General features: G+C 52.1%; 1 protein-coding gene across 5 annotated transcripts in view; it reads right to left on the bottom strand.

Annotated features, from left to right (window-relative positions):
* The window catches only part of PDE9A (phosphodiesterase 9A), a 105,877-nt gene that overhangs the window by 17,195 nt on the left and 73,973 nt on the right, over window positions 1-14,709 (bottom strand). For all 5 annotated transcript variants that reach the window (XM_053564389.1, XM_053564390.1, XM_053564388.1 and 2 more), the window contains exons 5-9: window positions 13,661-13,715; window positions 12,843-12,913; window positions 8,875-8,959; window positions 2,917-2,998; window positions 1,170-1,244 (exon numbers count right to left, since the gene is read on the bottom strand). In XM_053564389.1, the coding sequence (XP_053420364.1) occupies window positions 1,170-1,244; window positions 2,917-2,998; window positions 8,875-8,959; window positions 12,843-12,913; window positions 13,661-13,715 (368 nt within the window). The remainder of the gene's footprint in view (window positions 1-1,169; window positions 1,245-2,916; window positions 2,999-8,874; window positions 8,960-12,842; window positions 12,914-13,660; window positions 13,716-14,709) is intronic.

Raw genomic sequence — 14,709 nt, forward strand, 5'->3', positions numbered from 1 at the left:
CTCACGGGTTCCCTGGAGGATGGCAGCAGAAACAACAGCAAGGCCTGTTCTCCACACGGACACTGCACCATCAGTGGCCCCTGGCTTTGCTCTGCCTCTCAGTGGACTGAAGTCACAGTGACCTCGGGGACCGTGATTTTTCAGGATGATGTTGCAGAAGTGGTGTTTGATCATGGGCTGGGTGCAGGTGTCCCTGTGTCCTCACCATCCCGCTGTTTTCCAACCTGCCCTCCTGCAAGATGACAGGGAGGTCTGCTGTCCTGTGATCTTGCACTGCCTGAACTCTCAGGGCTGGGGAGTCACCGGGCCATGTGATGGCTGAGTGTTCTGGGCAGGTTTGTTCCAAGCAGAGCTGTTCTGATGGCCGCCAGGCACGGGGGTGCAGCTGTAGCTCCGCTTTTCTTTTTCTGGCCAGTGCTGCTGAGTTTGTCCTTGTGCTGGGAGACAGTGATGGCAAAAGTGGGTCACTTAGGAGGTGCTGGTGCCCCAGGCACTGGCAACTGACACCATGAGTGAACAATATGGTGCAAGACCCCACTGCCTGCCCTTGGGGCCTCATGAATGCCAGGTGGGTTCACTGGGGCCTTCGCCTGTCAGAGTTTCTGGAAGGCTGGAAAGCATCCTTGAAGTTTGGGCAGGTTGAAACCAGCTTGGCCTGATGTCAGTGAGGAGGGAACTTTTTCTTTTCTTGGAATGAAGAAAGACAGGGGCCTGATATTATTAGCTAATGAAACTAAACCAAAAAAATCTCCATGTCTGTGTTTCTCAGCAAATGGGAAATTTAAAAAAAACATCTTGCTGCAGAGGTAGCACATGGTCCTACTGGTCTGGTGCTACCCCCCCTGCCCATGTCCTGCCTCTGCTGATGGCTCTGTCTCCAGAAGACATTTGCTTCGGGCAGGGGGCTTGGCCTGCAGAGTTGCTGTGGCCCCTGGGGATCTGCACTGGCAGCAGCTGGGGCGGATGCTACCTGCCTGGTCCAGCGGGCTTCTCTCTTCAGGGCATCCCCTGCCCCCAGGGCCAACTCCCGGGCCCTCCTATCAAGTGTCAGCTTGAGCTGAATTCTGAAGCATTGGGCTATTTTTCTTTACAAAGTACAGAAAGGAGAAAGCACAGAGTGGGAAGAGCAGTGGGAATGGTCCCCATCATGGTCTTGTGACCTCACTTACCTCGTTGGGCTCCCAAAGCCAGACATCAAAGGTCGGCTTCCGCAGGGCCTCGATGGTCTCGGGAGACAGCAGGTACTGGAAGGACACAGGTCAGGGTTAACCAGCAGAGACAAAGGCCATGGCCGCAGATGTACATGGTGGGCACTTCCCCCTGTTTCCTTTTTTGGGGGTGGGAGGGCAGAGTCTCACTATGTCGCCCTCAGTAGAGTGTCATGGCATCCCACCTCACAGTAACCTCTAACTCTTGGAGTTAAGAGATTCTCTTGCCTCAGCCTCCCAAGTAGCTGGGACTATAGGCGCCCACCACAACGCCCAGCTATTTTTTTATTTTCGTTGTCATTGTTGTTTAGCTGGCCTGAGTTGGGTTCGAACCCACAAGGCCCAGTGTATGTGGCCAGCACTGTAACCACTGAGCTACAGGCCCCATCCTGTTTCCTTTCAAAGCTATCTGTGCACTGATGAACAGGCTACATTCTTCTAGAAAGGGCAAACTCAGGGACAGAAATCCCGCCCGCGGTTGGCAGAGGCAGGGCGAGGGGCAGCAGAGAGTATTTGGGCAACGGGAATGGCCTGTATCTTCAGTGGTGGAGGCCCCTGACTACATCCGCCTGTCAAAGCTCACAGCGCTCGGCATCACGAGAGGGACTTTGCTGCGTGTAAATTAGATCTCAACAAGCCCGACAGTGAAAATACAATAAAGTGAAGTCAAGGGGAAAAAGCCACCTGGCACACATTCAAACATGGCTAAGAAGCTGCTTTGAGTTTCTCTTGCTGGGAGCCACCCCCGTCTCAGCTGAGTGCAGGGAGAATCGGCTGGCGCCCAGGCCCTCTCTGGGGCGCCAGGATAAGGAGGCTGCAGTCTGAGACACAACAGTGACAGTGTTTGGAACTACACGCAGTCTTCTCCTGGATCTTTTTAGCTTTTTTTTTTCTCTTTTTTTTCTTTTTTAAAGAACTGTCATGTAGGACTGGCACCTTGTATTCTGGATCTAGGCTGTGTGTGTGCCTCCCTGGGGCAGGATTATGAGAATCATAGGTCAAATTTTCCTATGGAAAAAGGTACTAATCTCCATTCGACCACGTCAGATAACATCTAGCATGTTGTTCATAACCAAGTGGAGAGCATCACCACTTGACAAGTGGACACCAATGGAGGCTCCTGGGACAGCGGGCAGTGGCAGGACCTGTGCATGGCCCAGGTTGGCCCAGGGGAGCCGAGCGTCTGAATCCTGGCACAACAGTGTGCAAAGATGGGGGCACTGGGATTTCACCACTCACCAGCTGAAGGCTTTGGTGAGATGATGGCCATTGTCACCAGACCCTTTTTCTGTGGTTATTGAAAAAATAGGATACTGCTACTCTAGCAAGGGCCTGGCTTCTCTCATAACTTCTATTAGAAAACTTTTGCACACAAGAGCAAAACTTTCCATAACAACTATGTGTTGCTCAGGGACAGGACAGCCAATGACGTGTACTTTATTTGAGTGAAAAACCATTTACCAAGTCAGGAAAGGGAAAAAGGCCCCAGATAGCGGCAAGGAGCTATTATCTTTTTGCAAGTTAATCGTGGTCTGGGATCACTTAGGCTAGACAAATGGCAAAGAGAAAAAATACTTTCCTAAGAATATCTGCACCTCCCAAGGCCTAGGACTGCCCCAGGGCTGTTTCTGCAAATGGTCCAGGGTGCTGGTATGGGGAGCCGTGTACTCAGAGCTTGAGTTTCTGCAGGACTGGAGCCTTGCCTTACCTTGGGATAAGTGGGGACATCACGTCTAGGTGTCAGCTTCTTGTTGTTATCCAAAAAACTATACTTACAGGGACAGTTGGTCCTAAAGAGAAACAGCAAAGATTAGTTAGCTTTGGTCTGGGGGTTCACTTGTGCACTCCATGGTGGGGCCCGCATCAGAACAAAAGCAAACAAAAGGCCCAAGCCTAAACCACATCCCTAAACCCCACAAACCCGTGAAGTCTTATTTGTCTTGGGAGAATCAGTCAAGAGGGCAGCAAGCCACTTGCTGCGAGGTCCCTGAGGTTGCCTGGGGCTCCTGGAAAACCCATGGACCAGGCAATGAGGGCTTTCTTCACGCTTAGACGAGCTTCCCCCAGGTCTTTTTCTGATGACACAGGAAAACACTCCTATTCTAATAAATCCAAACAACACAGGAGTAGATAAAGTAAAAAAATATCTAAGCCCTCACTTTATCCACTTCTTTCCCTAAACCCCACACCCTGAAAATAACTTCTTACAGTTTGGTATTTCTCTTCCAAAATGTTCCTATTTATGGGTACACATGGACGGCCACCTGTACTTTCACAGGAAGGTGGAATTGCGCCAGGTTTATTCTATTTTCACCTTGCCGTTGTCATCTGGCGTATCAGGAACTCATTCTGGGTTGCCTCCCAGAGCTGACTGAGTTTCTTCGTGGAGATAACATGTTTGCAGGGTCCTCATGGGGGGCACAGCACACGTTTTCAATCCGGCCCCAATGATGGACTATTAGGATGCTTCCAGTTTCTGTGTTATATATAATGTTGACAGATGCATTTTCTGTCACTTTTCTTTGCCACTGAACATCAAGATACCCCACATGAGAACAGAATAAACTGAGCTGGGTGTGCACTGGAGGAAAGATTGTGCCGGCCTGTGGGGTCATCAGGGGCTGACTGTGGAGGGCCTGCCCCCCAAGGCCTGGCCCCCAGCAGCAGAGCCCACCGGGGCTGGATGGATCCGGGGACCAGCTGCAGATGTTGACGTGCTTGGAAGGGAACCCCACGCCCTTTAGCATGATGGAGGGGTCATACCCTGCTTATTTGGTCTTCCTCAGGCCGGTGCAAGCACTTCAGTCAGTTAAACGCAGCAAAAACTTGCACAATTTGTAAATAAAGTCACATCTTCTGGGAGAGCAATTAATACTGCAGTGTAAGAACGGCAAAGAAATTCACATGCTGTAAGCCCACACATCTACTCTGGGAATTCATCTTAAGAAAAGAACTGAGCACAAGCAAACAGCTCCATGCACAGAGATTGTCATTACAGCACTATTTGTTGTCCCAAACACCAAACTAAACCAGAAGACATCTGAAGGTCCCCAAATGGGAAGTAATTTACACCACCGTGATGTGTCAATGTGATGGACTATTATGCCATCATGAAGGTAATTATGGATATTATCTGAAGTGAGTGAACGTTAGGGAAAAAAGAAAAACAAAAATGTTATGTGCAGCGTGTTCTGAGAGAGAATGCCAACCCCCCACCCTGCTGGGAGGAAGAAAGGATCCGTTGGGTGGATTAAAAAAGAAGGCTTGATTGTGGTCTTCTAGAAGAGTCTACGAATGCATGCTGATTCCAATTCAATCTATTTATTGTTCACTGCATTGTCAGTGAAGAAAAGATCACAAAACAGTATTTCTTAGTTGTTTTTCAAAACTAGTTAATCTATATACAGAAAAAACATCTGGCAGGATTGTGTCCAGACTTAAATCGCGGCTGTCGCTGATGACTGACCACCTCCTCCCCACTAGCAGTATAGTCTGGAAGTTTTACAAGAAGCCTACACTATTTTCCAACTTAGAATCATAAATCTGTCTCCTTTTCAAAAAAAAGCCTTCAGCATTGTTTTCTTGGCCTGCTGCTCTCCCTTTCCTCGTGAAACTGCTACATAAAGAAAGCCCTTTGCTGTTCCTTCCAGGGACTCCAGCCCTTTGCTGTTCCTTCCCGGGACTCCAAAGTGCTACAGTTTGAAGGGTAGAGGAGAATTCTAACTCAGATTTGGCAAAATAACAACAAACTCAGCCAATAAAATGCACCAATCAGACAATTTCCATTGTCCCCCTGTAAACGACAAATCCCATTTAAACATTTCTCAGCAGTGACGGACATTGCGCAGCTAAGGAAACAGAACCGAGGCCGTGATGATTATCTCTCCTCTGCCTCCTGTGTAAACACTTGCACACATGTTGCCTCTGCCAGCCCTCTGCCTCCCCTGGAGGGCCCTGAGAGTCTTCACCCAGCAAGGAGGGTTGACTGTTGGAATCCAGCGGTTTCCCAGTAAATCCCAGCGCTGGGAGCAGAGACAGGTGTGCGGGGGCCTGCTGACCCTCCTGGCCTGCAGCCCCTCTCCTGCGCCCTGTTGCCACGGGAACAAGCATCCTCAGCCCACAGAGCAGCTGGCCCGGAGCCTGTGTTATTGTTCTGTGTGGAGCTTATTTTTGCTTTCACTTTCTGGGGTCCCCTCCTCCCCTCTCTGGGAGCTCAGCCCAGTGGTCAAGGCCGTTTGTGTGGATGAAAGCAGAGATTCCAGAGCCCTGGGGCCCTCAGTTACCACCCCATATTCCTGCAGCCCTGCCAGCCTGTGAGAAAGGGTGCCTCCCACACTCGGAGTCCTGCCCTGCCCTAACCATGGGCCGAGCAGAGCCATAACCATGGGCCCAGCAGAGCTGGGCCTCTCTGCTCAGGATAGGGCTGCCTGCCTGGGGTGCTGCTGGGCCCAAGCATGTGGTGCTGGTGGGTGCTGGTCCCTCCAGACCCTGGGCTCCGGGGCCCAGTGTAGGGTGTGCCCCGTGGGGACCAATGCAGGCCGTGTTACAGGCCCACATTAGCTGTGTGGCAAGGGCTGGGCTGGACCCCACTGGAGCGCATGGTTGGGCTGACATCTCGGAGGTGTGACTTCCCTCCCTGCAGTGCAGACGCAGTCACATTTTAACAAGCCTAGTCCCAGGGGCATCAGATCACTATAAGGCACTCGCCTATGATTAGAACAGAACCCCACCACCCACCAAGACAGAAGGGCAATGCAAAGAGCTTGCTTTGTCTCCATTCTGAGTTCTTCCTGTATAAGGAAAGGGAAGGAAGGAGGCCTGGGGTGGGTGATATTGCTGTAGATCAGACCAGAGCCCTGGAGGCAAGGCCTGTGACGTTTACCCCCTTCCACTTCGACTGAAGAGTTCCTGATTCCGTTTATCTGTCTCTCGGGTTGCTGCCAGAGCTGTCTGCTGAGAATGTTGCCTCTAGAAGCCTGATGGGGACTGGAAAATCTCCTTATCTTCTCACGGGCGCTGTGAGCTCTAAAAACGTACTTCTGGGGGAAGTGTGGGCGAACATACCGCGAGCAGCCATGCACCCCGAGACCAAGTTTGCCTGGGATATGCCTGGCAGGTGGCTCCCTCCCTGTGTCACAGCTGAATTATTCAATTATGTCCTCCTGAAAGTCTTATGTGGCAGTTATAAACCTGGTGCCGCGAACATGACCTTATGTGGATAGGGCAGTTGCAGATGTGATGGATCAAGGTGCGGTCAAGGTGGCCTCCTACTCCAGTGCGTCTAGTGTCCTTGTAAAGTGGGGAATGTGGACTCAGAGACAGACACCCAGGAAGCCACCAAATGAAGATGAAGGCCTGGAGGACTGCTGCCTGCCACCACCACAAGCTAAAGGGGCAACTCGAAAGGACCCTCCCTAGAGGCTTCAGAGGTGGCAGAGCCCACCCACACCCAGATCTTGGAGAGACCCAGATCTCTGGATCTCTCCAGCCTCCAGAACGAAGGGAATACATTTCTACTGTTCTTAGCTCCCTGGTCCACGTACTTTGTTACAGCCACCCTGGGAAAGGGTTCCAGGGGGTTCCAGGAGAGTTGATGAGGGTCCCTTAGACACCATCAGCCTGTCCCCACAAGTGCTAGGCAGACACACTGGGGGGTGAAGAGCTGCCCAGAGAGGCGTGAAGGCGCCCCCCCGCAGCAGGGTGCAGCTTGAGACCCATCCTCTGGGTGGTGGCTTCTTCTGCTCACTGCACAGAATAACCAGCAGATGCCCGGAGATCTGCTCAGGGAGTCTAGTTTCAGGCTCAGTCAAGAGCCCGCTGTACCCACAGTCCCCACCCCAGGCAACCTGCCCTTGCCTGGCTCTGGGCTGAGGGGAGCCATGCCAGGTGGCACCCTGGCCTCCCCCAAGCATAGTAATACCCAGACATGGTAGCTAGTCTGAGGCAGGATGGTCTAGAATGTGGCAGCTGGGCACAGGGACAGTCAGACGGCCGAGCCTAGCCGTGTAGAAGCCAAGGCCGAGGGTGATGCCATGTTTGGGGGATGCAGTGGCTGGTCCCGGCGAGGTGGCCCAGCTGCATGGCTGCCCCGTGCAGCTCCAGAGCTTGTTCCTGAAGTCACTGAAGAGGGCCTTTGGCTCTTATTCCTTAAAGAGCCTCCCCCAGAGGGGATGACAAAGATTCATGGCTCACTGACAATTTTCCATGATCACAAACTTCTTGGCCACAACTTCCCCCAAATCAAACAGGATAGAAGTCTCTATCCTGTGAACCTACAAGGAAGCATGCAGAACGTGCCGCAGGCCCCGGGACAGGCTGGGGGACTCCGCTCGGCCTTCCTCCCGGCGGCCTCTTCGGTACATGAGTCCCATTAAACCCACCGACGCCCGGCAGTAACTTCCGCAGCTCTTACAGAAGCTTGGTGTTCTGGGGGTGGTGGGCCACGTCACAGCCCTGGGGCCCTACGCAGGCTGCCGTGGCATGAAGACGCATCAGGAAGTGCGAGCAGGCCCTGTGTGCCGGCAGCGTGCGTGCTGCGCCCGTCAGCGTCGCCGCCAGCGTGTGGGCTGCGCCTGTCAGGGACGCTGCCAGTGTACGTGCTGCATCCGTCATCGTCAAGGCCAGCGTGTGTGCTGCGTCTGTCATCGCCACCTCCAGTGTGCGTGCTGCGTCCGTCATCGTCAAGGCCAGCGTGTGTGCTGCGTCCGTCATCGTCACTGCCAGCGTGCGTGCTGCGTCCGTCAGTGTTGCCGCCAGTGTGCGTGCTGCGTCGGTCATCGTCTCTGCTAGCGTGCGTGTTGCATACGTTAGTGTTGCCGCCAGTGTGCGTGCTGCGTCATCGTCACTGCCAGCGTGCGTGCTGCGTCCATCAGCGTTGCCGCCAGTGTGCGTGCTGCGTAGGTCATCGTCTCTGCCAGCGTGCGTGTTGCATACGTTAGTGTTGCCGCCAGTGTGCGTGCTGCGTCTGTTATCGTCTCTGCCAGCGTGCGTGTTGCATACGTTAGTGTTGCCGTCAGTGTGCGTGCTGCGTCCGTCATCGTCACTGCCAGCGTGCGTGCTGCGTCCGTCAGCGTTGCGTTGTCCTCGTCGTCCTTGTCATTGCTATGTGTTTCCACCTCCAATTTGATTGTGGTTCGGATATATTTGTCATGACCTTGTTTTCAGTAAAGGGTCCTGTTGGACTTGAGGTGGTGTAACAAAGCCTGGGGCCATTTTTCTCATGAATCATGGCTTACTGGCCCCAGGAGGAAAGGGAGCCGTGTCCAAAGGGCGTGTGAGTTCCGTGTCCACAGGGTGGGAGCCCTCGCAGGACTGCACCCCTGACGGCTCAGGGGACGTCGCACAGGGAGCAGGGGCCCTTGTGCACCAGGAGGCCCATCCCCAAATGCCTTTATCCTCTTATTGCTCTTTCTTTAAAATTTGTTGTCTTCTTCTCTCAGGCTGGATTAAGCACCACTGCTCCTCGGATCTGCAGGAAGATGGCTCCCCTTTGTGTGACGATGGCTTCTGGCCGCCCCAAGCCATGGATGCTCTTCCACTGTAAGAAGCTGCTTCACTAAAATGAAGGTCCCAAGCAGAGGGGCCCCCAGACTTCAGTGCAGTGCCCCAGTAGGCCCAGTACCTATGGGCTCCCCCATGTGCCCCCAGCCCCCAGCACAGGCCCTACCTGCTGCTCCGGGCTGCCAGCTCCTCCCTCATCTTCTTAATATCACTCTTGCATTTCTCAATCTCCACCACTTTTAGTCCTTCCACTGGGGACAAAGATGTCGGGGGGGTTACCAGGGGTAAACACAGAGGGGCTCACCAGACTGGCAGCTAGGGATACCCAATCTCCGGGTGGTGTTCCCTCCTGCCCCCTCCTCCCTTCCCAGCTCAGCCCTTACTGACCCTGCTGCCCCAGGTGTGTCCTGTGGCCACAAGGGAACCACTGCATCCATCTGTGTGGTTTGCAGAGGCCCCCTCCCCACTCTCACCCCGCCCCCAATCTCATCTCCCGCACCCACTTCCAGACCCCTAAGCACCAGCTGAGGACAAACAAGTCTTTTATTCAGGAAAGAAAAGGAAAGGGTGGAAATGTGGCCCCAGTGCATTAAAATGCATGGAGGCACAGCTTTCTCAGCAAGGATTAAGATCTCATTAAGATAAAAGCTTTCCATTTTAAGGTTCCCCCTAGAGCAGTTAACCAGGAGAAACTGTTGACTCAAAACAGAGGGGAAATAAACAGGAAAAGGTAAGAACCGGGCTAATCACACTTCTGGCGCCCACTGCCAAGGTGGAAGGTGCAGCTGCCTCAGCAGTTAGCACTATTTTTCACTAAAAATGAACTGGAGCTCGTGCCTCCCTGCGAGAGCTAAACTCCAGACACTTGTTCTTGGCAGACTTCTCAGCCCAGAAATGCTGTCATGAGGCGGGCGACTGTGCAAAGGCTTTTAGACCAGAATTGGTTCATAAGAAAAAAAAAAAAGGATGAGCTTGGTTACTTTGTAATCACACCTCAGTTTTTACCCACAAAGATACTACCCACAGCATCACTGTACTCCCTTTTTCATCAAACTTAGTTTTGAATAATCCTAAAAATAATATGTGAGTGTTTTCTAAAGGAAAAACAAAGCAACTCAGTGACTTGGCTGGTTTCTAGCAATTCCCTACTGCCCAGGAGGAAGTGCTCAGCTCCCGAGGGCAAGGGCAGAAGGGAAGGGACTCCTCCCAGAGCAGTTCTCCCGGGCAGCCTGGCTGGGTCAGCCTCCTGGGTGGGTTTTTGAGGCATTTCCAGGGCCAGAGACAAGCAGGGCCCTGGCTTCTCAGGGATGTTGCTGCTTTCTGCCCAAAGTGACAAGAAATCTGGAGGGTCTGATATTTGGATCTTGTTGTGCTGACTTGGTTCTATGCCAAGAAACCTTTCTCTGCCCCTCTTCTCCATGTGGGGACCAATACCCAGGGCCTGAAGTGCAAGTGGCTGGGGCCAGTCCTGATGGCTGAGTCTAGAGGAGCTGCAGGGGAGGAACTGCAGGGAGCCCAAAGTCTGGAACATTTTTCTTCAACCTCTAAAAGCCCACACCTTCCTCTGGGGCTGGGGTCTCAGTGCTGTCTGCATCACAGGCCCCTGATGAATGTCACAGGCTGTCTTCTGAGAAGAGGCACCAAAGACACTGCTCAGTTCTGCAGATAGACTGGGAAGCCCAGTGCCTCCTCCCAGGGCATCCCGGGCCGTGTCCAGGCAGGAGAGACCCCCGCGGGCCTGCAGACTTGCCACTAGGACACTCATAGGAGCAAGGGGTCAATTCAACACAGGTTGCAAGAAGGAGCTCAATCTTGGTGACATGTGAAAGGCAGCAAATTCTGAAAGTGAACAGGTCTGGGAAGAGGCAGGTGTGCAGTATAGAGTCCACACAGGGAGCTGTGCCTGCCCCTCCGGTTCATGGTGATGTTTACTGTGCTTTAAATATCACTTTCTGAATATGAAATACCCTATGATCATTGCAGGGAATGTAGGAAATACACAGCACCTCAAAGAAAAATAGTTTGAAATTTATCTAGGGCCTATCCTCTGGGCCCGGACAATAATTTATTTGGTAGCACGTATATTGGTGCGTGCGCTTTGAGGTGTTTCTTCACCCCTGCGCACTCTGAACACCCACCTGGTTCAGTCCTCCTGTCTACCCACCCACGCGTCCTATCTGTCTATGTGTACATGGACCTAATTCCTGATTTTTAAATTGGGATCATGCGTTTGTTTTGTTTTCCGACTTGCCATTTTCACTCCTCTACATGTCACAGGCCTTCCCCAGTTAGTGCTAGGCTCCTAGCTCACAAGCTTTATCCTCCCAGCAGAGAATGCTTGTTCCTCACACCAAGGGCTTCCTGTGAGTTCAGATCATTTTGCTGCTGAATGAGTTAGCACAAACTTACACTTTTTTCATTTTTCACCATAAGGCCCTGTGCGAACCCGGCTCATGGCTTTTGGTGGGTGTATGATGTCTGTACTGGTCCAGGGGCTTACTGAGATCAGCTTCCCCGGCCATTTACTGGGGTGATGTTACAATTAAGCCCCTCGGGCAACACAGCACACTATCACTAGTCTGAATTCCAGAGCACCAGCATTTATGGCAATTAAGTTTATGACTAGACCGTTGGCCAAGGAAATTGGGAGTAACAAGTCAGCAAAAGTTGTGGATTAATCAGTGGAAGAGACGAACAGCATGCACGGAACAACAGAGCAGGAAGGGAACCCCGGAGGGGAGGTGGCAGCGTCCCAGGACTCCTCCCTGCCTGGCTCTTCTGGGACACCAGGCTGCCTTTGGGAAGATTCTACAGTCTGCCTCACTGACCCATCCCAATCTCCTCCAGCCCATCCCAGAGGGAAGAGCAGGCCAGTCCAGGGGGCCTTACGCTGCAAGCCCTGCCTGGACGATGGCAGAATGGCAGGACACAAGGTCCTCCTTCCAGCCCCCTCGCCCACCCCTCAGACTCTAAGCACAGGTGGGCACAGGCTACGAAGATCATTGTTCTCCTTGTCTAGATCAGTCAAGTTCGCATGATCCAGAATTTTTTTTCTTGAAGAGATTACAAGAAACACAAGCTATGAAAGGTGACATCCAGTCCACTGTAACAAATACCAATAAGCCAATATATATGTATATGTATATACGTGTAGAGGTGATTCTGGGAGCCTTAATCAGGCAGTATATGTATATATGTATAGAGGCAATTCTGAAGCCCTTAATGGCTTCCTGTTTGGATTTTGTTTACTTAGCTTCTAAGTTAATAAACATGGTGCCCATTAATCATTAACCTTTGCGGTGACATTGACAGAGTTCTCCAATTTTTTTTTGAGACAAAGCCTCAAGCTGTCACCCTGGGTAGAGTGCCATGACATCACAGCTCACAGCAACCTCCAACTCCTGGGCTCAAGCGATTCTCCTGCCTCTGCCTCCCAAGTAGCTGGGACCATAGGCGCCGGCCACAATGCCTGGCTATTTTTTGGTTGTAGTTGTCACTGTTTGGCGGGACCAGGCTGGATTTGAACCTGCCAGCTCAGGTGTATGTGGCTGGCGCCTTAGCCGCTTGAGCCACAGGTGCCGAGGCATGGTGGAGTTCTCCATGTGGGCGAAGGCAGGACTGTGAGGTACATGGGATTCAGGCCCGACCCTCATGTTGAGGATTAGGACACAAGAAGGGGTGACTTGAAGCTGTTTTCCTCCCAGAATCTGAGCTTTTTGGTCACTGAATTAGGCCTGGATTGACTGTCCTTTGCTCACTAGTTTTTTTGCTTTTCTTCTGCAGTGAATGGCAACCCAGGGAGAGTGACTTGGTGGACACATTCTGAAAACCCGTGTGGCCAGAGCGAGGTCAGTGTGCAGGGACACCTAGACAGGACACTCGGCAGGGGCTCTGAGAGGGGCCAAGGCCTCGGCTCTACATTTTGTGCTCTCTGTACCGAAGGGCTGCCTTAGGCCAGGTGGGGTGTTACTTTCAAAATAGAAAGAAAATGCTCAGCCAGTGACTGGTCTGCCTTTGTTAACACCAGAGGTGAGTTATAAGCATTTCACCAAGAGCTTCAACTCCCTGTTCCACGGGTTCCTTTGACTAGAGGTTAAAGGGCAGAGGAGGAGACAGGAAACAGAAGCAACTCACATTCCACTCTCTTCTCCAGCACCGCCAAGTGGTTGGCAACTTCAGCTTTCAGTTCGTTGATTTTAAAAGCTCTAGGAATGAAAACAAGAGTGAGAGGAAACAGAACCCTCGCAGTTCCCAAGGCCAACACTGCTGGGCAAATACTGATTGAATCCCTGCCAGGGGTGAGGCCTAGAGGTGGGTTGCAGAGGGGCTGGGTGCCAAGACACCGCAGTGGCTTTGCAGGCATTGCAATGTCACAGGATTGTTCCCTAGAACAGAGACTCATTGCTGTATGCCAGCAGGCGTATTCATTTCCTCAGACCCGGGTAGTGGACACAGGTCTCCAGGGAGGATGAGTGGCAACATCTCTGCTCCTGGAGTGGAATAGCCCAGCCCCCACACCCTGCCCCAGGGGCACAGACACCCAAAGGGGCCCTCATCTGCGCCCCAGGCTCCAACCCATTCAGTTTAAACACTGCAGGGGCTTTTTAAATAACAGCATTCATCTGCCCTTTCCCCTATTTTTATTTCTCTGCGCATTTGTAAAGTGCTTTCAGCTCTGGAGGATTATTCTCCTAGACCCAGGAGAGCCAGCTGAGGAAATTCTAATTGTCAAAGCGCCTCCTCAACATGGTCTTTGGTATGAGGCGAGGCTTTTCCTCTCCTGGACCCCATTCAAGCTGGCTCAGGTACAGAAGCCACAGAAGGGTTCCATTCCGGAGGCGGTTTCTCCAGTTGGGAGACAAGTCCGAGCCGCAGCCAGCCAGCTGCAGGGCCAAGGGCCTGCGTTCACAGAAAGCCAGTACCCTGCGTAGAACATGTTTAGGAGTCTGTACCTTGAGAACTGCTCTGCCACCTGGGCCAGCACACTCTGGATCAGCTCTTCTCTCTCTGCAAACCGAGGAGGGAGACAGATGGGACACAGACGGGAGAGACCAGAGGAAGGATGTGTGGGGCACCTGGGCTGCACACGGGGCCTAGAGCTGCTGCAGGGACGTTTGGATCTCCTGGTCAGCAACCGGGGCCTCCCACCTCCAAACGCTTTCCCTCCTGGCTGCTCTGGCTCACAGCCCTAGGGTCCCTTAGTGGCTGCTCAGCAGAATGTCCAGGGCCTGTGGTCTGTCCTCGGCATCAGCTATAAAAAGTAGGCAGGACTGGGTCTCTAAACATGGGAAACTTTCTCTTAGTGCCTGGGTCTATTTTATGGGGGCAATTACCGTGACAGAGTGAGTTTAAGTGCAAAGCATGGTGTTCTCACGCTGGCCAGGTCAAGTTACTTTGTCCCTTTGTTGCCAGGTCTGTAAAACTGGGCTGGGCGGCTGGTTTTACAAGGTCCACCAGGGCTGAGTGTACCCTGGCTGTTTCCCTGTTTCCCAGCCAGGTCCAATGTGGGACCCTCATGGGAAGGTGTGGGCGCCAGCAGCACCATTTCGCCTGCACTTCCTGCTCTTGGGAAGGGACAGCTCTTCCTGGTAACAGCCATTAGCTCATGCTGGAAACACTGAGAGCCCACACCAGGCTTAGCCTACACAAAATAAATAAAAACAAACCCAAATCTGCCGAAACAAAAAATCCAACTGGTCAGGGGGGCTCAAAAGCTAAAAATGTTCATAACTTCTGACCCAGTGTCCCACTTCTAGGAAATAATCATGAGTGTGCACAAAAGAAGCTCATCACAATGTCATTGCGCAATGAAAAGTATGACACGCATGTCCATTGAATGGAGGTTTGGTAGATAAGATTTTAAAACAGTCACACAAAGTCATCTCATTTTTGAAAACCTATTGGAGGGTCCACTTCAAAATAATACTAGTGGTTATCTTTTGGTTATAAGATTATGTCTAAATTATATTTTTTAATTTTTTTCTCTTTATCTTATGCCTTT

This window comes from Nycticebus coucang, chromosome 16 (assembly GCF_027406575.1).
Source record: "Nycticebus coucang isolate mNycCou1 chromosome 16, mNycCou1.pri, whole genome shotgun sequence".
NCBI lineage: Eukaryota > Metazoa > Chordata > Mammalia > Primates > Lorisidae > Nycticebus > Nycticebus coucang.